The 25,148-nt window shown below is 38.9% G+C and overlaps 1 protein-coding gene and 1 long non-coding RNA gene across 7 annotated transcripts in view; one reads left to right on the top strand and one right to left on the bottom strand.

The window, feature by feature from the left end:
- GAB1 (GRB2 associated binding protein 1) overlaps window positions 1–14,656 on the top strand; it is a 102,290-nt gene extending 87,634 nt beyond the window's left edge. For 4 of the 6 annotated variants that reach the window (XM_075090495.1, XM_075090493.1, XM_075090499.1 and 1 more), the window contains exons 7-11: window positions 6,615–6,704; window positions 8,900–8,993; window positions 9,355–9,478; window positions 12,390–12,512; window positions 12,757–14,656. In XM_075090495.1, coding sequence (XP_074946596.1) covers window positions 6,615–6,704; window positions 8,900–8,993; window positions 9,355–9,478; window positions 12,390–12,512; window positions 12,757–12,915 — 590 coding nt within the window. In that variant the 3' untranslated portion in view covers window positions 12,916–14,656. The remainder of the gene's footprint in view (window positions 1–6,614; window positions 6,705–8,899; window positions 8,994–9,354; window positions 9,479–12,389; window positions 12,513–12,756) is intronic. The other 2 variants (XM_075090496.1, XM_075090494.1) reach the window with 1 other exon arrangement.
- Window positions 14,331–25,099, bottom strand: LOC142056156 (uncharacterized). Its single transcript, XR_012660244.1, has 3 exons — window positions 24,403–25,099; window positions 22,681–22,740; window positions 14,331–18,078 (listed from the first exon to the last, which is right to left on the bottom strand). It is a non-coding gene; the product is annotated as an uncharacterized LOC142056156 (long non-coding RNA).
- Window positions 25,100–25,148: the final 49 nt, after the last annotated feature.

Raw genomic sequence — 25,148 nt, 5'->3', positions numbered from 1 at the left:
CATTCTGGTCCCCATAGGACCCACTGTGATGCTTCTGGGTGACCGACATAATCACCCATTGTTGTAGTGTCATATGACGCTGTAAAAATCCCAAGCAAAGTAGGTAGTTGTTAAGGAAATTAAGAACCCTCATTAATCACGAAGTCAGTTATAAATAGCCTAGTCAACAGTTTCCTCGTTAAATATTTACATGTTTGAGTGTCTGAGTTGGACAATGTGAATATATTGCATGTCCTGATAAAGCAGGAGCACCACGCTATCCTGAAATAGAACTTCGGAGAAACAGTTAAGGCATTTGTGACAACAGGAGCTGACATTTCTTTAAAAATAATAATAATTAGAAGTTGGCAACACTGCAGTGTTCTACGCTATCATGATTGTCTTGCATATTCTTAAAGAAAGGATCGCTTATTTTCTCAGGCTTTAATACAAGTAGGCATTGAAAAATTGTGAATGGTGATTTTAATCAGCGTCAGGAACTGAACTGAAGTTCTGCTGAGAAAGAAACTGTAATTTTCTTGATTGCTTTTCTGAGCAGAAGTCCTGTTCATTTTGCTTTTAAGAAATCCATCCATTTAATCCTTCCGTTTACTCTTAGAAGCTACACCTCCTGTTCATCCCATTTAGGAACTGAAAAAAAAGATTTTGGGGAATGTTTCGGTGCTTTCTCAGAATTCCTAGAGCAGGGTGAATACCAAGTTGTTTGATTTTTTTTTTCTTTTTCTTCTTTTTTTTTCCCCCACAAGCTCGAAAAACTTTCATTTAGCTGAAAATTATGCTTCCTCTACGGCCGTACTAAATAATTCCTACAAGGCTATTTTTTACTTAATAGCTTTAAATGAAATTTATATAGCTCCTTGCTATGATACACCAGTCCTTAACTTGCAACCGTGATTTGTCTTATGAAACTTTGAAAAAATAAATAATTTCAAGTAAAGATTTCATTTGGATGGCTGCATCACAGCTGCAAATGAAGCTATGGTTTACCGGACATAATGGTGTTAAAAAAATGAAACATATGAATTTTCTGAAGACAAACTGCAAGACTTGCTCTGATACTAGCAGCAGAAGTGGTAGAGTTGAACTCCGAAGATGCTAAGGAGAGCAGGAACAAAAGAACACGGGTAATAACGCCCTATTATTTTTTTTTCCTCCATACAATTTTTCTTTTCTTCCCTGTAAAGCTGTGTGCTTAATACCTTTTTAATGAAACATGGGGTTTGATATGCTATTCCACTGAGAGTTTTTGTAGACTTAATGTTGGGCTTGATTTTTCCAGTGAACAAGTTAAACTGTGATAGTTTTTTTGTGTTTTGTTTAAAGAAAAATAATAATTAAAAAAAAATGGAAAGCGATCTCAAGTAGTATCCCGTGGGACTTCATGAATCTTAGTGCAGCTTTAAATTACTAATGAATAAACATTCCAGAACACTGTACTTTGGTCTTAAAACACTGTCTTTGTGCTGCACTGAATGCTTTTAGTTCATCATGCTTTTGGGGGCTTTTTAAATACAGACATGTAGAGTTACTTGCAAATTAGAGCAGTCAAATAGTATTTGGATGATTAATAGCTTTGGTATTCTCTGAATAGTTTTTGGCATTTGGCAAATATTTTATGAATACCAGTGAACCTTAGTTGTCATGTGTAGTTGGACTTCTTTATAATCAGATATTTTTTCCAATTCATTCTTAATTTCTGGAGCATTCAAAGTACCATTTCTCTAAGAGGAATTATTTTGAGAAGGTAAAGATATCTAAGAAAACTCAAGAGCCTCTCTTTAGATTACTCTTTTTTATATTTCATAATAGAGAAAGAATAAATTTATTTCATTTTATTTTTACTATGCTGAAGGGACTGTAGTTATCACCATCCATGTCATATCACTGGCCAAAACTAAGCACATTATTGATATTCCTGTTTGTTGCTAGATACTAGTATGGAAATGGGTATGAATGTTTTATAACTAAATACATGTTTCTAATTAGAAGTACCTTGGCAGGAAACAGTCTTAATAAAAACAGAGGTGAAAAAGCAAATTCAGGATATTTGTAGAGCTCTGTGCTGCAGACCATGTACTCGGGAATCAGAGTTCACTGCAGTGAGGAAGAGGAAAAGTAGGAAAAGGGGAGGTTATTCTGCAGAATTAAAAGACAAATAAAAACCACTGTGGGAGTAAAACTGTGAGCTTCAGCCTTGTTTTTTAAGGAAAAATCTACAGTGTTTCTGAATACTGGAATTCTTGGACCTCGGTGAAATTTCAGTTTCCCCTAATTACAGAGAAAAGGGGGAAAGATGTGTATTTTTTAATGGAAGCAGGAAACTGTTGTTAGTTATGTGTCTCTGAAAGCACTTTCGTGGATGCAGGGCAATTATGTGGCTGGTTTTGCCTTTTGCTCTCCACCTCCTATTCAAAGTAGAGCAATGCTGTAGCATTCCTTCGTCTGATCTCCTTCTCTCGTGAGGATTAGTCCTGTTGGCCAGGAAACAGCATTAAAAGATCATGCATTTCTTAAATTTTATGTCACATTAGGAGATTTACTTCAAAATTTTAAGCCCTAAATAACTGGTACTCAAATAGAGCATTGGCCTCTTTCATGAGGATGTTTGCAGTTTCCTAATGTAAAATCCCTTGCCAGCAAGCCATGGAGCAGGCAGGCAGGCAGAAAAGAAGCATTCTTAACAGAAATCTTGTTTAGTATTAGTGCTTCAGGGCGATAACCTGAAAGCAAATGAGGGTCTTCAGTGAGTGGCTTATGTCCTCAAAACCAAAAATGTTAGGACCCACCTACTCTGATGCAGGAATTTGCTGCAGTGGGTCTCCATGTTTCTCCCCCAATATTATATTCCAAGTGTTTTATGGAAAGAGAGAAGAGATAATACATTAGCTGAAGGAAAAACCAAAAGGTTTTTCAGTTTAAACCATTGTCTGAAACAAAACCAAACATGTGAAATGGACTCTTCTCCTGATGACTTCTCAGACAAAGGCAGCATTGACACACACCAAAATGCCAGGAGCAGAATTCATGCCGTCTGAGTGCGCTCTAATGCTAGATCCATAATCACTTGTTCTGCTTGGCAGTTATTACAAGCAGCCATTTGTTAGAAAAATAGACTTCATTAGTGATTTTTCAGCTCAGAGTGCCTTTGCACAGTGTTCATCTGATAGAACATGCAGAAGCTGAGCTTCTCTCTCCTGGCTGTAGCACTTTGCATTTCACAGGTGGTGACTTGACTGAACAATGAAAACATCCAATTTTCCCTTCTTGTTTGGTTGGGTTTACTTGCCATAATTTATTTGGGGCTTTTCTCCCTCATAGGTTTGCATCCAGTGGTGCTGCAACACAATTTATTTCCTTTTTGGTTTAAAAAAAGAAAAAAAACATATACATAAAAACTCTCTATATTTTTTACCCAGATTTATCTTTCTCAGAACAGGCATGTAAGTTAAAAGCATTGGCTTGCGTGAGTGCCTAACATTAGATGAGGTAAATTTGGGCCTGTGGGCCTAAACCACGGAAAATGTGTTCCTTAGTATTGCTGGCATTGGAAGGAATGCTGTATGGAGCCTGGCTCTCCATAGAGACCTACTGTTCTTCCACCCTCACTAAGCTGATTTGAAGAATGGCCCCGTGACACTTACCTTCAGTGGTTATTTCTGAACAGAATAGATGTTGGACACCAGTCTGTTGCGTGGCGGTGAGGCACTTTCTTCTCCGTGTCATACTCAGCTAGGATGTGCTCTTGGAGAAAATTAGTGAGGTTACTTGGGAGCAGCACTAGGAATTCAGTGGCAGTGCTTAAGATATAAAGTTCTAAAAACTGTGTTTCTGTTTGCAGATGTGGCTTAAGATAGCGACAGAACTGCCAATTTTTAGATAAAGAATGGCACTTCAAAAATTTCTGATTGATTTATTTAAAATATGTCTTTTGAGGGAGTCAGGGATATTATTAAGGGCTTTCTGTGCCATAGCTTGCAAAACTTTGTCTTCTTAAAAGGGCAAAAACGGGGTGGAGGAATTTTGCACTATAAACACAAGTAAGTAATGTCAATTTTGTGACTGTGATCCCTCCTCCCAGTCTCCTTTGCCTGGTGTCAGGTCTTTTCTGTTGCATACTATAAGCTCCCCAGCAGAGATTAGGCCCTTTGTTTTTTGTTTTGTAGGGAGGAAAAAAAATTGCACAAACATTTTAATTCCCTGTGACATATTAAACTAGAGGAATTGCATTGTCCTGGCTGGTTGGTAGCAGCAAGCTGTTTTGCCAGCAGATTTATTTAGGTTGAACAGTCTTTAAGCAGCAAGAGATGAAAGCTCAGTGAGTTTATTTTATCCTGGAACACTTTGTATGTTCTTGTCTGATGCAGAAGAGAAATATTATAGGGACCTGTACTTATTTATATAGCTCTTCTGAAAGTCTCAGAAGAGACTAAATTAAGTATGAGGCAGGCAATTACATAATATCCACATTTTAAAAATGGGGATAATCATAGTTGAGGAAGGGTAGCTGCACGGGACCACATTAGCATCATTAACAAAAGTAGAAATAATGAGTCATAGCCCTGAGTTCCTTGCATTTATCTTCTGTATTACATGTTTCAGGCACTTCAGCCTATGTATGGCTGTAAGAGTAGGTTATAAAGTACACACTGGTTAAATAAATTCATTAACTCTGTTACCTCTGCTAGATTTCTTGGCGTACTTATCATCCTTGCTCATATGTCAATGCAGTGATTGGCATTTTAAATTGAGTTGTATTAGGCCAAATTTCTTTTAAATCTGATTACAAAACTGAGGAACATGAAGCTAATGTGATTAGGTAATTATATTTGGTATCAAATTGTTCTTAATAAAAGGTGTTTGAATTTGAACTGCTACATTTGTTCAATCAATTTCAAGATCTTGGTCTTTTTATATAAGCAAGCTTTTATCATAGAGTTGTAGGCAAGATACTTAAGAACATCGAACTGGCTCAGAATGAACTGTGCCAACATGTTGGGTCATGCTTTTGACTTGGCTCCAGTCAACAGCATACTTGACAGAAATGCTTTGTGTACCACTTTACAATCTGGGTCTTTGGTCAGCGTTGCCCAACTGCTTGGTCTTTTCATGGGCGCTTCGAGCCATTTAAGGGAGCATCTCATTTTGAAATTGGAAAAGAACTGTGTGTGTGAAAATCATTTCACGTCCTCTTCTTTTTAAGGAAGTTGCTGTGCAGCACTACTAGTAAATAAATAAATTCTGTCTTACCTGCATGGTCTCTCAGAAGCACTGTGTAGAAGTTAAGATACAGTACAAAACCTTTCTGTTTACCTTTCTTGTTGTTACTTGATTATTCCCAATCCTTCAGTGATAACAGTAATAGAGCACTTCATATGCAAAAGCCTTGGGGTAGAGATTTGCAAACTTCTGGTGTTTGCTGCCAAGTTTATTTTTCACAAAGCATTCTCACTCACTGCTGGTAGTACCAGCCCACATCTGAGTCTGTGCCAGTCCTTTTCCATTTTGTGCTCTAGGGCAACTTTCTAACATAATCAGACTTAAACTGTCTTTTGGTTTACTGTAAAGATTTACCTTCATATGGCTGCTTGGTCAGAAAGACACATATGGCACTTTGTCAGATAGACTGCCATGAAATGTTAGGGTTATTATGCATTATTGATCATATGTATTTGAAATGGACAATGCGACCTGAAACACTCGCAGAGTTTGGAAGTCGGCTAAAAACTTCCCTGTTGGGAGAGAGGTTATAGTACAGCCTGTAGGAAGCTCATTTACTCCAATGTTTTCTCAATTTGTGCTCCTCACCTTGTTACCGTATTCAGCTGAAGTGTTATGTTGTGTGATAGCATAATGTAGGGGAATGTTATGCTAATAACATGATAGCATGTGATAGCATAACGTATCAGGGCACGATTAGTGCATCTACTGCGCTTGTATATAGGTATGTATGATTGAAAATGGTTTAAAGGATGTGATTTATGACAGGGTCATTTGTGGCGGAGGTTGGGTTGTGCTGTGGTGGGGGGACAGTATGCAGGCAGGGAGCTTGGAGAAGGAGGCCCCCTGTGTCTGCAAGGTCAGAGAGGTGTTTCGGTACAGGCTCTGGGGGACAAGTTTAACAGTGTGGAAGAAGATTCTTGGCGCTTCTCAAGTGGGAGATGCACAGTAGATAGGAGACGTCCCAAGAGTATCCAAAGTACCATTGTGACTAAAGATTTAATTTCTTTGGGGTTACCTCAACTTGTATCTGAAACATGACAATTCTCCTGTCATGATAGATATTCCTCAAATATGGAATTTTTTATGTAATGCAACTTGAAACCAGTTAAGAGTAATTATCAGTTACAGTATATGTTAATGCACTTTTTAGCCTTTTTGTACACTACTTATGCTTGCCTCCGACATATTACCTGCATGCAGTGTTTTCTTTGTTTCTGGTTTGGTGCTTAAGCCAGTAGTGTGAGACCTAGCTAGGCTGTAAAACTCTTCTTCAGCAGCTTGCTTATGCTTGTGGCGTTAACCTTTCTGCAGGGGGTTGTGCTGTTTATTTACAAAATTCCATTTTCCAGTTACAAATAGAATATTATTAAGAAAGTCTTCTTTTTACCAATTAGGTCAAAGTCCTAAAATTTTAAGACCTAAACCACATGGTTTAGAGCGAACTGATTCACAAACCATAGGTGACTTTACTGCAAGAAGAAAGGGTATGTACTTTAGCACTGTATGTATATGGAGCTTTATAAAAATAAGTAAAACAAAAATTAAGAAAACTGTTACTCTGTAATAACTTTACCTTTTGTATAGTCTTTTTACTTCTATTATAATCTAAGATCATGGATGCGTTTTCCTTGCCAAGCAAAAAGTTTCCTATATAAGGAATTAAAGTTTTTCTGGCTTGAACAGCACATGGAAACGTTTCCATGACATTAACATGGGTTTTCTGATCTCTTAAGTTTTAGCTGTTCATATTTTGGATTTATTTTTGTCTGTGTATTTAGAAGCAAGTATATATGACTTACCCGTAAGTTGCTTGAAGTAACTTTTGTTAGGCAATAACCTGAAGTCAGAGTTTACTTGTCTGCTGCTGTTGGCTAAACACTGAAATAAAGCAAAATATTGATGCTCTGACTATTGCCTAGTACAGACATTTATTTATGCATCTTTATGAGCACTGCAGTTAGCCTGATGGGCTTTATTGAAGGTGCTGAGTTGGTCTAGTCATGAGGAGTCGATTACAAGGTTAAAAATCTAACAGAAGTGCCACTGATCATTACCTTTGGTTGTTAAAGCCCATTGCAACTGGATGAAATATTCCTGCTGTTCTCAGTGGGCTTTGGACAAAGTCCTTACTCTCTTTCTGCTGGAGCAGTACCTTGCCCGACAGTTATACCTGCCATGTAGTCTCAGGCCCTTACAGAGGACTTGAACCAATTTTTTCTGCCACTCGAGCTTTAGTATCATCTTGCCTACATCAAGTTCGGTTCTGCCACTCTTATCTCATATGATACCTTATATCTTGAGATAGATGAGTTGTAGTTCCTCTTCTGAGCCTGTGGTGACAGCTTTTTATGAGCAAGTGGGTTAAAGTGGCAGAATTACTGGAGTAGGCTTGATATGCTTTGAGTGCATAGTTATGACTTCTTAACAGAGAAAATGAGAAAACCGTTTGGGATACTAAAGACTGATACTCATCCAGAAAGTTTGAATCGTGAGTCCTTATGTTCAGTATGTAAGAGTCATATGTATGTATGACTTCTCAATAAACTCAATCCGTAGAGTAAGTATAATGATAGTATAATGAGTACAGTTCTGCTTTTTCCTTGTGAGACGACGACACTGATTAAGCAATTGATTTCTATGAGTTCCTCATGTGGTCACTTATGACAGCTCTTGCCCCACATGAACTAGTGCTACATGCCTGACATTTGATCTTGGTAAATCTGCTAATAGGCAGCAAACTGATGGGGGGAGGGAGAGGTGGTGAGGAGAGGAAGGAGTGTTATTATAATGACATTGCATTTTATTTTCTAAAAACAGTTTTAGGGAGCATGAAGTTGAGATTCGTACTGTGACAGCAGTTTGACTGTATGCGATTCCCCCCTGCTAAGTCCTATGATAAAATAGATTATACTTCCCCACCCCCAACATTTAGGAGGGGCGAAACTTAGAAGCTGGAGGGAGGGATAATGTGTTTCTCATTAATACTCTATCTGTGGTTCTGTTCTGAAATGGCATTTAAAAATGGCACCTTTTTTAGGACAATGTTAGCTGTCATTAATGGCACAAACACGCCGCTACTCTGCTCATCTGTTGATAAGCACTGAAGCAAGCCAAGCACCTCTTGGAATTGAAGCTGGGTGTTGGCTCATCTCTCACTTTTGCAAACTTAGTCTTAGCTGCAGATTCTGCCCACACTTTAAGCTGTGAAACCTCATCAGTAAGGGCAGAGTTTGCGTAATAGTAATTGTCTGTGAGCCAACAAAAGTACCCAGAGTTGGCTTTGCCAGCAATTTAAGCTGAAAGAGTCCACCAACCCTATCCTGGACATGTCAGTTCAACAAGTAATTGTGACAGAGTAAAGACAGAACACGATGCTGCCATTTTCAGAGTCTGTTTTCAAAACAGAATTACTACATACAAGTATATCTTGCAAAATTCTTGAATTGTGTTTTTTTTTTTCTGATTGATGTTGCTTTTCAGTGCCTGGAAAGATTAAAAATATAAGTTAATATATCGTGGCTTTTTGAGAACTGAACAGTGTCTCCTTTTCCTAACTATTTAAAAAATAGGTTGGGTTTTTTGTTGTTGGTGGTGTTATTTATTTATGCTTTGAAAAGCTATTAAATTTAAGTTTGTTTAGGAATGTTCTGTGCATTAAGATTGTCTGTTTCTTATACAGCAAAACCAGCTCCACTAGAAATAAAACCTCTGCCTGAATGGGAAGAATTACAAGCCCCAGTTAGATCTCCCATCACCAGAAGCTTTGCACGAGAGTAAGTTTCTTAGCTTTTCCTCATTTGGATTAATTGTTTTCATTGGCTGGATTGTTAATAAATGTGTGTACATCTGTGTTATGTTTTTAGCCTGTGTAATACAAATGGAGGTTTCCTTTGGAAGTGTGTGTGTATATGGGCGTGTGTGTATGTATATATGCACACGTGCATTGAAACAAAGTGTGTCCATATGAATTTTTATTTTGTAGTATTAAGTATAAGGGACTATGTATAACCAAAAATGTGACACTCTAGTAAACTTGAATGAAAATTTCAGCACTAATATGCTTATTTTTGTTGTTTACCAGGAGGTATAAGATATTCAAGATGTATTGTTTGTAAAATAATTCCTGGTAATTAGCTCCTCCAGGTTTCCCATGTCTCCCAGACCGGATTCAGTTCATAGCACAACTTCCAGCAGTGACTCGCACGACAGTGAAGAGAATTATGTATCCATGAATCCAAATCAGTCCACTGAAGACCCAGTATGTAAAATCTACGTCTTAACTACTCTCTTCCTGTGCAGTCCTTACTTTTAAATCATGCAAACACAAATCCTTCCACTCAACATCACTCCCTTTATGCTTCTAGATCAAATTAATAATAGTAATACTAAAAAAAAAATCAATAGAAAAACTGTAATTTTGGTAAGATTTCACTGCAGAAGTTAAGAGCATAATCATGTACAAAGAGGATGGTTGGTATGTGTATCTATTGTACAAAACAGTTCTATACATTACTTTTATTTTTCCTTTTCCCTAGAAACTGTCTCCTCTTGTCTGTAATTGCTTGTCCTGGGCTATGCACTAGTTCATATTAGGACATCAAGGGAAAGAAACTGTCTTAAGACCTCCAAGACAGGCTTAAAAACCTTTATTCAAAGGACATCTTCCAAGAAATGTGCAAGGAACAGGGGAAAAAAGAAGATTTATATTTGTTGTTTACATTCCATAAAATCTGAGCTATGTGTACTTTCATTAGGCTTCTTTCGAAAAACAGGATAGAAGGGGTGTCTGTGTATTGAATATCTGTAGGATTTTTCACCCTTGGGGGAGACATTTCTCAGATAATAAAATTTCAGATACTCAGCTTGCAGTGCAGTAAGATGAAGAGCTAATTAGGAAAAGTTAATGATGCATGCTGTGGTTTTTGGTTGGTTGGGGTGGAAGGAGAGAGAGAAACAAGAATGAATAACAATATTTTGAAGTAAGATAGTAGCAGCAGACCTAGGCCTAAACTAAAATGTGGTCCAGAATACACCTAAAGCACAAGACAAACATGTTGGGTTTTCTTTTTTCACTATAGTTCAATGCATTCACCACATTTTTACAGCTTGGGTTCTTAGTGGGGAACGCATCATCATTTTTCATCTTTAAAGCATTATGAAACACCTTCTTTGGGTAGGGCCTGTCTAGCACCCTTTTTGTTCTGTTCATTTGTCTGCCGCCTTAAATGGCATGTGCTAGCCCATTTCACTACACCCTGGACTCTCCTCTGGCAGTGCTGCTTGCTTCTCTGTGCCCTTCCCGATCTCCTCCAGCCTCCCTCCTCTCCAGCTCACCATAGCTGCCTCTGGATACTGCCTCTTAGGTCCCCCTGAGCAAGCCCCTCTTGCTGACTTCTCTGCAGCAGCTCTGACTCGGTGCCAGCTCACGAGCCTGCAGAGCATCCTGGCTTGTGCTTTGTACCGTGTCTGACCTGCCGGCAGCACAGGCGTGCTTCCTAGGTGAAGTGTGCTTCAGCAGTGGGGAGCCAATGATGTAGAAACTCAGCCCCTCTCTTGCAAGAGGCATTGGTAAGTAATCGGTATGTCCCGTTTTACAAACGCAAGAAATGTCCCATTTTACACAAAGGTTTGGAATCGCCTATTCCCACAGTTCTGCCTGCAGCAGAACTGCAGTTCAAATTGGGGATATCTGTGATTCTTATAATACCATTTCAGGAGTTTCACTCAGTGCCAAGACAGTATAACATCACAGCTCAGATGGCCTGTCATTAATATCTTCTGTTTGCTTCCACCGTTCATTCTTTAAGGTTGTTCTACAGATTTCCTTTCCTTTTAATTTACGTGTATTTAAAGTTTCTGTTTTCTAATGCGTATGTGCTGCCTTCTAGTTTGTTTGAAATAACAGATCATCTTTTGTTCAAAGAGTAATAGCTTTTTTTATACTGGAAGCATTGATACAGAAACTCATTTTTTTATGTAAAATATGGAAAAATTTGTTTAGAGAATTTGGGCAACAAAAATGAACTTTGTCTCAGTTGTTTGTGTTTGTCCTTGTTACCACTTAATATTAAATGAGTTGGATGATACAGATGCAATGGATAAATTCAATTTTAAAAGCCCAGCCCATCTTTAACCCATAAAATTTTTTATTTCCTAGAGAACCTGAACATTTCCAGACACCTCAAGGGCTTTGCTTTAAAATGTGCCAATTACACAGACGTTTGGAAATTTTTATTTCTTCCAACTGCATCTTAGAAAGGAGTCCATACTTTTTCATCTTTTTCTGTCATCAGCTTTGAAGCATCTTGTTTGGACGTGTCATACTTCTGTTTTATTTAATAATATCAGCAATATTCTGCTTTTTCTTTCAAGTTGCTGTCAGCCTTACCCTTCTGTCTTTCCTTCTGCCTTCCTCTTCATTTTTTGCTGACTGCTGCCCTCTGTCTTCCTTTTTTTTCTTTATCTTTTAGAGAAGAGTCCTTCTATTGTACTGTTCCTATAACACCTGTTAAGAGGGAGGGATCAGGCTGGGAGAGGACAGAGGAGGTGAGGTTGTAAAAGTCTGGGCTAATTGAAATTTAGGTATATACAATGCAACTTCAGTTCAGGCAGCCCTACACAAATTTTCCAAAGTTTTAATCTTTTGGTCTTATCGGTTGAATAATAATTTTTTATTTTTGGCTTAATCATGATGGCTTTTGAATGAAATGTAAAAGTTTCATTTGAAGTTTTGGCACTATTGTAAGGCTGAAATTCGTGTAAGGTATTTAACAGCAATTTAAGGCAATAAAAAGTTTGTAATTAAGTAATGCTAAATTTGAGATGTAACAACTCCATTTCAAAAGAACAAGCCACGCTCTGTTCTTATCTCACGATATGAAAGGGACATAAGGTGGAAGGCACAGATTGGTTTGGTGGCAACCCTAAATGTGGGGGGCTGGTTTTGGGGTTTTTCCCCCACATTGGCTTTTGACTCTGTCCCAGTTTTCACTTTGAATATATCCCTTTGTTATACAATGTCATTAAAATTTGCATGGTTTAACTGATTGCAAGAGCTCTCAGTCAGTTCTTTAACCTTTAATATTTTGGCAGTTTATAATAAGCGTATTTGATAATATGGACCATTAGCCTGTATGTTTAAGCTGAAGTTATTTATATTATAATTTCAGAATTTGTTCGGAAGCAACAGCCTTGATGGAGGAAGCAGCCCTATGGTAAAACCTAAGGGAGATAAACAAGTAGAATATTTAGATCTGGACCTAGATTCGGGAAAATCTACCCCACCTCGTAAGGTAAGCAGATCTCCAACCCTTGCATGAACAAGATGGCAGAACATCAAGAGTTTAAAATTTCTGCACAAGTAGTTGCTTGGAAAGAGGGACCCTCCAGCAAGGTCATCTTAACTAGTTTGTCAAGTGGTCAATCAGAGAGTCTATGCTGGACCTTTAAGAGAAACCTGTGCTTGTTCTACATGTGTCTGGGACGTTGACCTGCCTTTTGTGGTTAATTTATTTTAACTCTCCTTGCCCTTCCCAGAAGAAGAGCAGTGGTTCAGGCAGCAGCGTGGCAGATGAAAGAGTTGATTACGTTGTGGTCGACCAGCAGAAAACACTAGCACTGAAGAGCACACGAGAGGCATGGACTGATGGGAGACAGTCTACAGAATCTGAAACACCTACAAAAAACGTGAAATGAAAATACCGTTTTCTCTTCAAAGAACAGAAAGGAGTGAATTTTGAAGAATTACAGAACCACAATGGCAGTGTTGTTCGACTGTGCAGTACCTGACTCACTGTTGTGTGAATAGGTTCTTGACCGAATAGGATAGAAGCCAAAGGATGCTTCAAATATATCAAAGGAATTTTAAGATCGCAAATTGGCTCTGCGGTCTCTGGAAAAATCGCAAACTGTAAATAACCTGTAAAATAGTATTGCTTAGCTTTCAGAAAACCTTTTGTTCTGTAGTTAACACATTTTGTAGTATTACTATGTTTATGCACTTTTTCAGTTACAATGTTGGTTCAGGTATTCCCAGTTAGTGTACCTTAACACCTAATTCATCTGGAGAATTTTTTTTTTTCCTTACACTACTATTCCTTACAATTTTAGGTTAATTAAGCTACATGTAGATACGGAAATTAGTATTTGAACTTCATTTTAACAACTTAAAATTGATTTTGCAGAAATACTTTCACAATTGAATAATCTACTTGAAATGCCAAGCGACGACCGTTAGCTACATACTTGTTTATATTTAATACACACAAGATTATTTGGAAGTCTACAGGTTACCTTCCTAACAAAAATTGCTGTGAGTTAATAATAATGAACTGTACTGGGTTTAGACCTACAATCCTGGCTTATATGTTAGTTGTTAGTGGTGGAACTTCTATTGTATTTTATTAATGACAGTGTTCTGTGTTCAATGGGTGAAGATTCTGCAGGGTGGGATCTTACACTTTTAAAGACTGAATAATTAAATATCAAGTAAGCCTGCAAACCACTGATGGCATGCAGTAATATTGTGATCTCACACTTATTAACAAGAAATAACCTTTATATTATTTACAGAAGGTAGAGTATATAAATCAGGTACGTACCAAGCACTATTGTGCTAATACACTGATCAGGTTTAGACAATGAGCTTTAGTTTTGTACTATTTAGAAGTTCTAATGTCAGTTTTCAGTTCAAGATTAATGGGACAGTTTGACATTCACTGTTTGTAGTACTAGCAAAATACTGTGATTTTGAATTAGACATTAATTCAAATGGAAATACTATGTTTTGACACCATAGTGCCCTTCTTATGATCTCTATTTTACTTTAATCTCCTGCTTGGCCTTATATTTAAATCCCTATGCAACTGATATTTTATATCTCTGTTTTTAAAAATTAGATAATATACTTAAATGATCCCCTTGTAAACCACTTGTTGCTCTTTCCTGGTACAGGATTTTAAGCTCTGTATACTGTGATCCTTTTACTATGCCAGTTCCAAATAATAATCTGCCTTGGTTTAGGAACATTTTTTGTTATTTGGAAGAAGATAAGAGTTCTTTAAATACGTGAATGAGTTAGGTCTAGATAGAAAACTTACTAACACTTTTAGTTTTGTTTTTTTTACACAACACCCTCAAGTAAGCGGTTGGTTTTATTTTCCCACCCAATTGTTTTACTTTGTCCAGATCATTTAAAAGTTGAGCATAAAGCTGTGTTGTTTTCTGGCATTTTGGCCTTAGTACTGTGCCTAATCTACCGTTGGTTGTTTCTCTCCCCTCACAGCCACAATCTGAAGTCTGTAAATTATCTTATTCTTGACAAAGGTTCTTTTTAAATTAGTAATATTTTGATGCTTGGAATGTTCATTTTAAAAAAAAAACTAAACACGATGCATTTTGAGGTGAATTTTAAATAAATCAAGTTGTTCAGTTTTGATGTGTAAACTCTGTCCTGTGAAACAGCAAACGGATGTTAAAGTGTCTATGAAGGCGCCTAGATACCAACTACGCTTTTTCAAAATTGTAGGTTGCCTTTTAGTACCTCTCAAAAAAATGCGCAGCTAAAACAATTTTCAAAATTAATCTCTGATTTAACACCCTGCACCACACAGCTAAATAGCCTGAATTCCCCGTCTTCTGGGAGCCTGAAGTGATGTGAGCCAGGAGGCCTGATGGCTCAACCAAAGTAGTTCAAATCCATAAAGATTCTGGAGCTATAGCTCAACTCCGCTTTGATGGTCTTCCTGTCCAGTAATGAACTCTTCTTCACTGATGCTACAGCTGAAGCAGCTGTAGGCATGGTGAGTACTTGGTAACTAGTGTAATGATAGTTTTGTTTTAGGACAAGCATTTTATCGGTGCAATGACAGCAGCACCTCTCCACTGCTGAGGTGCCAGTAATTCATTAACAGATGTGGTTAGATGATTGCTCTGCTGTTTATCCTACGTAATGGGTTTGGTGCTTGTCACTGGGAAGAAGAATCATACTGTGGACTCCCACTCTCATGTGTGCACCCAGGGAGTAAGATGATCTTGGAATATTACAAACTCATGTTTCTTTTTTCTCTCAATAGACAGGAGAATTTGAGGCAGAAGACTTGGAAGGGCTGCTCATCTTTTACCTATCCCGAACCCATCTATCCTTGAAATGTTTACCAACTACACAACTATGTATTATTTTTAAAACTCTTTGGGTTTTTGTAATCGAGCAGTGATATTTATATTTAGATAGCGATACTACTTTTTCAGATGTTATGAACATCTCTGACAGTGAAGTATAAATGCCTAAAGGGGTCGGTTTCCTAGGCTGGCCTCTCTTGCTGAGCTAGTGATACAAGGTGGTTTTGCTCTAAGTTTGCTGATATCAGTCCGTGGTTTACAGATTACCCATTGGCAGCATTCACAACATTCATTGTTGTTATGATTGAGAATCCACTCTTAATTTCTAAGCTTTTTCCTCTTCCTTTTGTTAAGGAAAACAAGCAGCTTTCAGCCTGTACAGACAGTATAATGATTTCTTAAGTAATAGTCTAAAATTTCTCTTTAATTAGATTTCTGAGCAGTTTTCACCCCCTAATTCCAGTAATCTATTTACTTACTCGTCCAAAGGACGTTCAGAATCAGAGACCTGATACTAACTGTGGATGATACATCTTGTTTTCACCTATAAAGCTAGAGCGGGGCTTCATGCTGCAGGTCTGTCTGAGCTCTTGGATAGTCTGAGGATGTGAATATTAAATCGAAAATGTGAATCCTAAAATTGCGGGTGGTAGAAAGCTAGCTAGGCTGTTGTTAGCTTTGTGTCACTTTCAGTTACTAGCTTTGTGAGGACGCTCTAGTAGAGGGATGGGAGCTGGTGGAAACTCCAGTAGCTATTGGTACAGAAGTAGTTTGAGAGTGTTGTTTGTCACATGCTCTTTTTCAAACAGGTAAGTTTTTTCCTGTTTCACTAAAACAGTATGTTACCAGATGAGGATATAGTTTTCATTGTTGTACGTGTTATTAAAAAAAGAGTCATTTTAAACTGCAAATATCTGTGTGTAATAGGTCTTTTACGAATACATAAAACCTTGCTCACAATCGTCAGAAGAAAAACTTTGTGCCTTGTTCACGAAGATTGACTAAAGATGGTTTGCTATCACTTTGTGCTATAATCTGAACAATATGTTATCTGGTAAGTACTAATGGCCATGCTTTTACACACTGTGACCACTATTGCCTCATAAAGTGCAGGTGCAAACATACAGCTCTTCCATTTTGCTAAAAATTTGTAAAGTGACCTTGGAAAAGATGAAAAGATAAAAATGTGACCATTAGTCTTTTTTACTTTAAGATTTGTATTTATGTTAAAAAAAAAATTAACAATCCATTCACGTAGGGCAGTTATGACATAGTGCCACACGTAGGGCAGACAGAGAAATTACAGTCTTGCTGTTATAATTAAGTGATTTAGAAGTTGTTGCTCCATGTAGCTAAATAGGGAGTGATGGGCATGTCTATAGCTTTCACGTTGCACTATGAGCTAAGCAAGATTTTTCTCTCAGTGAAATTTAAGCTTAGCTATTACTGACTGCAGCAGTCAATTTATCTATATACATTTTTAATATATATATATGTGTGTGTGTGTGTATATATATACATAGTAGTCTTGCAAAACTACTTTGGAAACCTACCAGCCCTGGACAAACCTTCCATTCCCTCCTTTTACTATAGAGGTTTGGTCATGAAAAGCCAAAGGATATTTATTTGCTCGAGAAAAAGGTATTGCCATACAATATCAGTGTGCAATTTAAGAAAGCAATAAAGTCACTTAATCTGTTTTGGATATTTTACACCTACAGCTCTTAAGAAGCTGAGCACTATCCACAGGTGAACCTAAATTTGGAAATTATTCCATATTTCGTGCACTTACTCCTGGTCTCTGTGCAGCAAACACCGCTTCTTAAGGTTCATTTCTTGTTGCCTGTCTTTTACATGGGAGTACTAATTGTCCAGCAAATAGTGTAATAAATGTTCCACAAAAACATTGTGTTGGTTGGGTGTAGATGAACCAAATACGAAATCATGAGATTTTTGGGGGCTTTTTCTTTTAGCTGAGCAAGAAATTTGGGTGCGGGTCTCAACCTGATGAGGCGCAGGGTGTGGCAAAAAGAAAAGGCGCTTGAGATGGTTACGAAACATGTCTTTGACATTAAAGGTTTCCCAATATATGTTTATGGTTCAGCATCTTTGATGTTAATTTTCAGTAACAAAAGTGGGAGAACAGCAGTGGGAAATGACTAACTGAAAGGTTTTTGCCATCTCATCATTAGATAAACAGAGCCAGGCTGTTCTGATGCCAGTGGTTTTCTTTTTAGATGGTCTTTAACAGAAAATTCCCATGATTCGTTTGAAAGGGACTATCTATGTTTGCTTCAACTTTTTTGTAAGAAACAAGTTAGCTGAAGTGTAGAGTTGTGTAATCTGCAGTGTACGCACAACTTAAGAAACACTAAACATTTTGGTAAAACCAACTGGCAAAATAAGTATCTCGCCGTGATGCCCAGTGTAGTAAGCCAGTAGAATTATTGTTCAGCTTCTAAACCACAAGGCATGGGCTGATGCCTTTTACTTCTGTATTTAAAAACAAAAACTAAATGTTAAAACAGCTTACTAATTTTGAAATAGTTTATTATGGTAAAATGGAATAGAAAAAAATCCCATACAGTTTAGAACAGAAAATAAAGTTGTTAATATGGAGGCTCTCAAAATTTTCTTGCAGTTATAAAATCCATCATTTGTAGTAATTATCATGAGTTACTCTTGAAGATTCTTACCGGATCCATCATTGTTGCCAGGCATTTTCCCAGTAAGTTGTATCTGCAGTGAAACAATAATAAAATGTGTGTCACATCCATTTTGAAAAAGGCCAATCCTACTATTACAGTAAGATTTTATTAAATGTTGTTTGAGGTTCTTTTTGGCTAGTGCTGGGTGCAACTGTGTGTATGTGGGGCTTGTACAGGGTACCCAGACAACTTGATTGCACTTTGGGAGAGGGTGTGGAAATCCAGTCTTCTGAAGATATTTAGAAGGTGTAATTCAAAGTAGAACCAGGCTTAGTATGACTTTTCGAATTGTCTGAGTATTTTAAAGTATGAAATAAAATGTTTTTGATTTGGAAAGATAAAAGGCTGCCAGTAGGGCATCTCAATATTTTATTCAAGTTTAGCTGTAGACTTTGCAGGAGAGTTGAGCTGTTCTTGGACTAGCTAGTGACTAGCTGTATGACCTGACAGTGCCACTACATGCCCACGGAACCGCTTAAATCTTCAGGTAAAGTATAAATTTCTATTTCAAACTCCTGTTTACAGAAAATATGTTGGTATCTGGAAAGCTGGTCATTGGCCCTGAATGTAAGCAAATGCAACTGGGCGGCTAAAAGTTGCCTTTACTACATTTTTTTTTTTTTTTTTAATCAGATGGCCAGAATAGGAGGAAAGTATAATTAGGCCTTATTTTTCCTGAATTCCTAACAGACACCAAATTATATGAGAGTTCATCTCTTTATGATATTTTCAGGAAATATACTTCAGAGGAAGTAATCACTACTTGTTTCTGTACACCTGTGCTGTGGATTTACACACTTGTAAACTATGGAGACTAACTGAAACGTTTGTTTAGGATTTTTTTCCCTTACCTGCAGGTGGCGAGGGATGCTGGCCTGGGAGTTTTGGAGATACCTCAGACTGTCCTGCTGGAGTACCTCAGTTTGAGTCTGGAATTAATTGCACCAAAATGGTGATACAGCCCTCTGCTGAGGTTGTCTTCCTAGCAATGCATATAAATCCTGGTGTACATATTTAGTTATTTTTAAAAAATTAATCGGAGTTGAGACCAAAATGTTGAAACAAATGGTGTTCAGAGTTAGGCTCCATAATCTCTAGTTAGGCATGGAACAGCATTTTTAAACAGCACCAAGTGTAACAGGGTTGTAAGTTCCTCAGGCAGACAAACCCATTTTATGATCTTTTGAGGAGCAGACTTTAATATTCAAGGCACTGTGCATCCTGTTTGAGTTCTAAGCACACAATCTGTCAGATTTTTCTTTCCTCTTAGCAGTTTTTATATCTCCTGCATCATAATGATCTGAATACATGCCGTTAATGTTCTCCCTGAGACACTTAGTTCTTTGGTGAAGTCTTACTTTGACTTCCTGTGCCCTTCTGACAGGACTTTTTTTCCCCAAAATATTCTCTTTAATTAAAGGAGATTTGAAAAAGAATTACTTTTATAATAGCTGCTCTGTTTTTCATGAGTGATTAGAATTTTTTTTAACATATCAATCAAATAATCTCTGTTGTTATTCAGAATAATCACTAATGCAGAAAGGAATTTGGATGATGTATGCAAACCAGTAACTCAAAAGAAGTCAATATAGCCTAATACAAAATGTGTATTCATGTCAAATACCAAGGACTTGGAAATACATGTGGCACAAAACAAGCATAGTCTACAGCACACATAACACACCGGTTTTGCAATAAAAGCTGCACTGGAACTGTATGTGCTATTTATTCTGACACTATAGTTACAGGAAAGTAGAGGGCAGATATTCGTCGATATGAGGTAAGTGTGTGTTTTTCTAAATCTTTCATGAGTATTTGTTTAAATAGCTAAACACTATGGGGAAAATTGGCCTGGGTCGCAACTGAGAAGAAACAAAGCAGCATAGGGAAGGCAAGAAAACCATGGAAATCAGATTAAGATGCTATGACAGCAGCCTTGAGCTAGTAAATTTGGGTGTACAGGCAGATAGATACCTCCATGTCTGTGGAATCCCACTAGAATCATTACTTTCAGGCATAAAATTGCAGATGTAGCCTAAATCAAAAAGTTAAGGTATTAAGTCTCACTTAAAACTCGTTTTGAGCTTTCTCTCTATCTTTCAGTGAAGTCCAGGTTTCTATCCAACTTATTAAAATCCTTTTCACTCTAAGAATGACTGCACCAGAAGGAAGTCAGGTGGCTTAACTGTAGTACCAATGTATGTAGGAAGCGACTGTTGCAGGGGAGCCGCTTTGCTTGCATTGTCTCGCTGGGGTTGCCGTGCCGTATGGTGAGAAATGGACTTCATCAGTGTGAGGAAACAGGGTCAGGGAAGATCCTGCCCACAGAGGGAGGAGAATCTGGAGTTTTGAAAAGGGAACGATCTGTGTGTATAATGAAATTGTGCGTGCCTATTGTTTTCTATAGAAAAATATATTTTACATATAAAAACCCCTTATTTTTTGCATTCGGTTGAGCCCTTTCAGCCACAGCAGTGTGCAAATAAAACCTAAAAGCATTTTATCTATTCTGGCTTTCCTCTGTGAGAGAGCTGCTTGTTACAGAACCTCCATTCTTCGATGATTTCTGTAACAAGCACCAGCAGCTGACACCGTATGGGATTTTCATGGGTAAATTTTATTGATCCAAGGGCTTGTTTTAAATTGGACACTAGCGGAGTCTGACATGCTACATGGATGTGTTGCTGTTACCAATTTTTTACTGGTTTGTGGTTATGCAGAATCTGAAAGATTTTTGGTCTTTGTGTGTCACTATTTTTGTAGTCTGCTTTTTGAAGATAGACTTAAAACATAATAGGTTTACAAACGTTCCCTACAGTTTAAGCACTGCAGATGAACTCAATGCTGATTACATTGTATGAAACATTAATTTTGCTGGGATGGTTACACTGTAGTTTTTTTAATAACTGCAATGTCATCCTCACAGTACTCAAAATGTAAAGAGCCCCTGGGGTAGATATTTATACACTTACATGTGGTAAACTCTGAAACATCGTTTCCATTGCATTAAGGAATCTACTGAAATTAACATAATACTTTTTGTGTGGGGGGTGTTGTATTTTTTTTTTCTTCAGTGACGAAGCTGCACCTTTGCTGATGGGCAGAGGATTTTTTTTTTTTTAACAGCACGATTTTGATGGCTCAAATTTGACTGCTGGTGCTAAAATGATCATGACTGAACAGTGATGGCTTTGAAGGAGGCCTAATTATATTTAGCTCTGGGTGGGATAGTCCTGCTCAACATCAGTGTTGTGGGGGGCTAGAAAAATTGACACTATCTAATCTCTAGTATAGTATGTTACTTTTGCATTTTAAACTGAACTAAAACCCAACAAACCCCCTAAGGTCTGAATGCAAACTAGGCTCTCTCCCTTCTCGAATCCAAATGACTGCCATATGCCTGATGGTGTGACCACAAACAGCTCTATTACATTCCTTTCACTTCCCAAACTTTGGCAAGATTTACAGTGTCGATACACGTGCAGCAATGCCTATTAGCATAATTGCTGAACAGCTCACAGTATCATTTAGAGTTGCTTTTACTTGTGCTGTTTCAATTTCTTATTTAACAAGAAGTTGTCTATAGAATGTTAAAGTTATGATTACACAACTGAGCAACTAAATTGAAGGAAATCACCTCAGAGATTTAACAAAAATCTGTGATTAAACTGTTCTTTACTAACTTCATAAGCATATTAATAATTAGTTTTCTCTGCAATTTAGTACTGGCTGAGGGAGGGAGGATTTTTTACCTTATTGTGTATTTGACCATATGTTGGTGTTGAGCACATCAGTAACCCCTGTCATGAGCTTCTTTATGCTGCTGGTTGCTTTTAAGGTTTCTATATTTGCGCTCCTTACGGACTGTTATGATTTTGTGTGTTCACAACCATCTTCATGTTACACTTGGAAAGACCTCTTTCCTGTTTTGGTTGGGGTTGGTTTTTTTTTTTGTTTTGGTGGGTTTGTTAATTTTTTTTTAACAGTCTTCTGCTCTGCTTTCAAGACTTCACGAAATTTAGGACCTTTAGTCTTACTTTCCACTTTTGACAGATTTTTTTTTTTAAATTGTTATGCCTGCCCTCTATACTTGTTAGAAGTCTAAAAGTTTGCTTTATTTTTGCCTCTAGTTGAGCCTTTTCCTCTGAGCGTGGTGGAGATGTCGTTAACTCATTTTGCTGTTTCACAGAATAGTTCTCTTCGCTTGGAAATAGCTTGTCCAAAATTCTGATGTAAGAGTTGACTCCTCGTGATATAGGGTTCATGGCAACTTCAAGTGACTAATACTGAATAATGAAATAATGGATGGATTAGAGCTAGAGTTAGGATTTTTGTTAAGTGAATCATTTATTGTGAAGCGTCTGGGTTTATAAAACTGTATTTCATTACTATCCTGTTAGGGTTATCCAAAAATACTCATACAATATTGCAGGTTATTACAACTGCAAGACTAATTTTTTTTTTTTCTTTTTCTCCCTGCCTCTGATGTAGAGAGAAAAAAAGATTTCTATTGTGGATTTCAGGTTTTAGCTCTGAATATTTTTGTATAATGTTTCACCTTGTGTGAATGAAATATTTAGGGCTGGTATTTTCTTGCATATTAACTTTGAAATTAAAGCAAAAATTATTCTACCTCTATGGTAAAGGCAGAGTTTCTCAGAAGTAAGTGAAATGTTGAAGCTAAAGCAGTAACCTAGAAGAGAAGAGAAACAATTTTGATGTAGAGATGAATGATATCACATTAATCTTTTCTGACCCAAGGCATACAAGTACCTCAACACCATCCACTGACATGGTGCTGGTTTATGTTGGTGGATGGTGTTGTGGTTTAGCGGCAGCTCAGCCCCACACAGCCGCTCGCTCACTCCCCCACCGGTAGATGGGGGAAGAGAATCAGAAGGGTAACGCTCGTGGGCTGGGATAAGAACAGTTTAATAATTAAAATTAAAAGAAACAACAGTAGAAATGCAATGTAAAGGAGAACAACGAGAGGCGCAAAGCCCCGGGGGGAGGGGGGAAGGGAGGGGAGAGGGGGAACGAACCGCCGGAACAAACCGCACGCACCGCAGCCGCTCGCCGACCCGACGCCGCGCCGCCTCTGCCCCCCCCCCCCCCCCCCCATATACTGGTCACGGTGTCACATGGTATGGAATGAACCTGCCATTGGCCAGTCGGGGTCAGCCGCCCCCACCATGGCCCTGCCCCTCCCAGCCCCCCCCCCCCCGCCACGCGGCAGAGCGCGGGAAGCTGGAAAGGTAGCCGACCCCCACAGTGAGGAGAATTAACCCCTTCTCAGCCAAAACCAGCACAGATGGTCAGAATCGATGGCAGTTGGATGGAGGTGGTGCTTTTCTCCCTTCTTTCCTTACTAACTTTTCTCACCTTCTCCACCAAACCACTATGATTTTACCTGGAAGTTTCAGTCTCATTATAAAAGATGCTGAAACATCATCACCTTTCCTCTCAAATGCCTGACTCCTTCCCAAGGACCTTCTGCCCCACTTTTCTTCACCAGTGATCCTCCACACGTGGTTTTGAGTGCTTTGCAGGGGAGACAACAGAAGAGTACAAAAGAAGGGGGAGCGTAGCTTGCTTCCCACCCTTACCTACCGCCCAACCATGCAGACAAGCACTGCATCCTCTGAAGCAGCCCTAGAAGAGAAGAGGGGTTAGAAGCTGAGGCAGAGCAGATTAATACTGAACACAAGACTATGCTGGAATAGTATAGGTGGCTAAATGAATACAATCTAGTATAATTTGCTACTGCATATGTTTAAAAGTTAAAGCCGTCTCCCTGAATGCAGAGAAGAGCCTTCAGCAAAGCTCAGGGACTGCATTTTCATCTGTGATAAGAGATGACGACGAGCAGTGGGAAAATCTGCCTGTAAATTTGTTATTAGTTGAGAAATCCTATTCTAGGAAAATTAAGGTTTTTCTGGGAGGTTATTCTTGTGAGTAGTTTTGGCAGAAATGAAGCGACACAATCTTTTGGAAATGTCAGAGCTAATCCTTTTAACTTCAAAAAATTTTAAAGGATGTCTGTAATAAAAAACAACAGAATGAAAAGTTGTAATAATTGTTGTGGAGATGGTCTCTGTTTAGCTGCTGCCTTCACGGTAACAGTAGTTTCACAGGTGTGGGAGGACACTCACAGGCTGCACCTACATTAATGCATTCACAAGTAGCATTAATATAACAGAGCTCCAGGAGTAAATCTGTAGAGCAATTGCGTTAATGTGGAGTACCCGGTTGTCAACACTGTACCATTCAGGGGACTTCTGCTTCAAGACTAGCTTAAGTGTGGGCTCAGCCTCTGTTAGCCATTGGAGTGCAATAGTGGTGCTCTTAAATTTACCTTCCTGCTCAGTTTCGTTCATTTTGTGCGCCCCAGGGTTGTTCTGGGATGCGCGCCCTGGTCGGGGCAGCTGGGAGGGCGAGCGGGGGTGACGGGGGGAGTGCACCGCGCCTGAGCAGAGGTCACGCACATGGTGGTGAGCTCAGTCACGTCCTGCAGCCGGGGCCTGCACCCCGCGGTGGCTTCAAGCCAGCAGACACTTTTTTCATTCAGTTGGTCTCTAGAACCATGCTTCTGTACGTACAAACTTTGTCTGGCTCCTTCAACCACGGAACGTGAGGGAAGGTGACTTGAGCGGTTAGCTCTCGCACCCGTTTTGGGGAACGTTCGAGCGTTTATTCACAATTCACTATCTTCTATTAGACTGACCTGGAAAAAACCACTTTTTTATGGAGACCTGCTCCTTCATCGCAGTGGTGTCTTCCTTGTGTTTTATTTTGATGAGGGTGCAAATTACGTTTTACTAACGAGACGTACCGCGGCTAGCAGGAGAGGAACGGGGCGGCGGGCAGCTTTCCGCGCTTCGGCCCTCGCTGCCCCTCAGAACGCGCCAGGCCCCGCCCGCCCCAACGCCTCGCCGGCCGCGCGAGCCCACCACGCCCCGTCCCAACAACGCCCCGCCCCGCTGCCGGCGGCCGTTGCGCCGCCGCGCGCTCCCCGGGGCGGGCCGTGACGTCACAGCGGGCGTTGCCAAGGCGCCTCCACTCCGGGGCGAGGCGGCGGCTCGCGCCCGCGCACTGCCTCCC

This window comes from Phalacrocorax aristotelis, chromosome 4 (genome assembly GCF_949628215.1).
Source record: "Phalacrocorax aristotelis chromosome 4, bGulAri2.1, whole genome shotgun sequence".
In the NCBI taxonomy this organism is placed as follows: domain Eukaryota; kingdom Metazoa; phylum Chordata; class Aves; order Suliformes; family Phalacrocoracidae; genus Phalacrocorax; species Phalacrocorax aristotelis.
The sequence above is the reverse complement of the archived record's forward strand: the minus strand, read 5'-3'. Positions and strand labels throughout refer to the sequence as shown.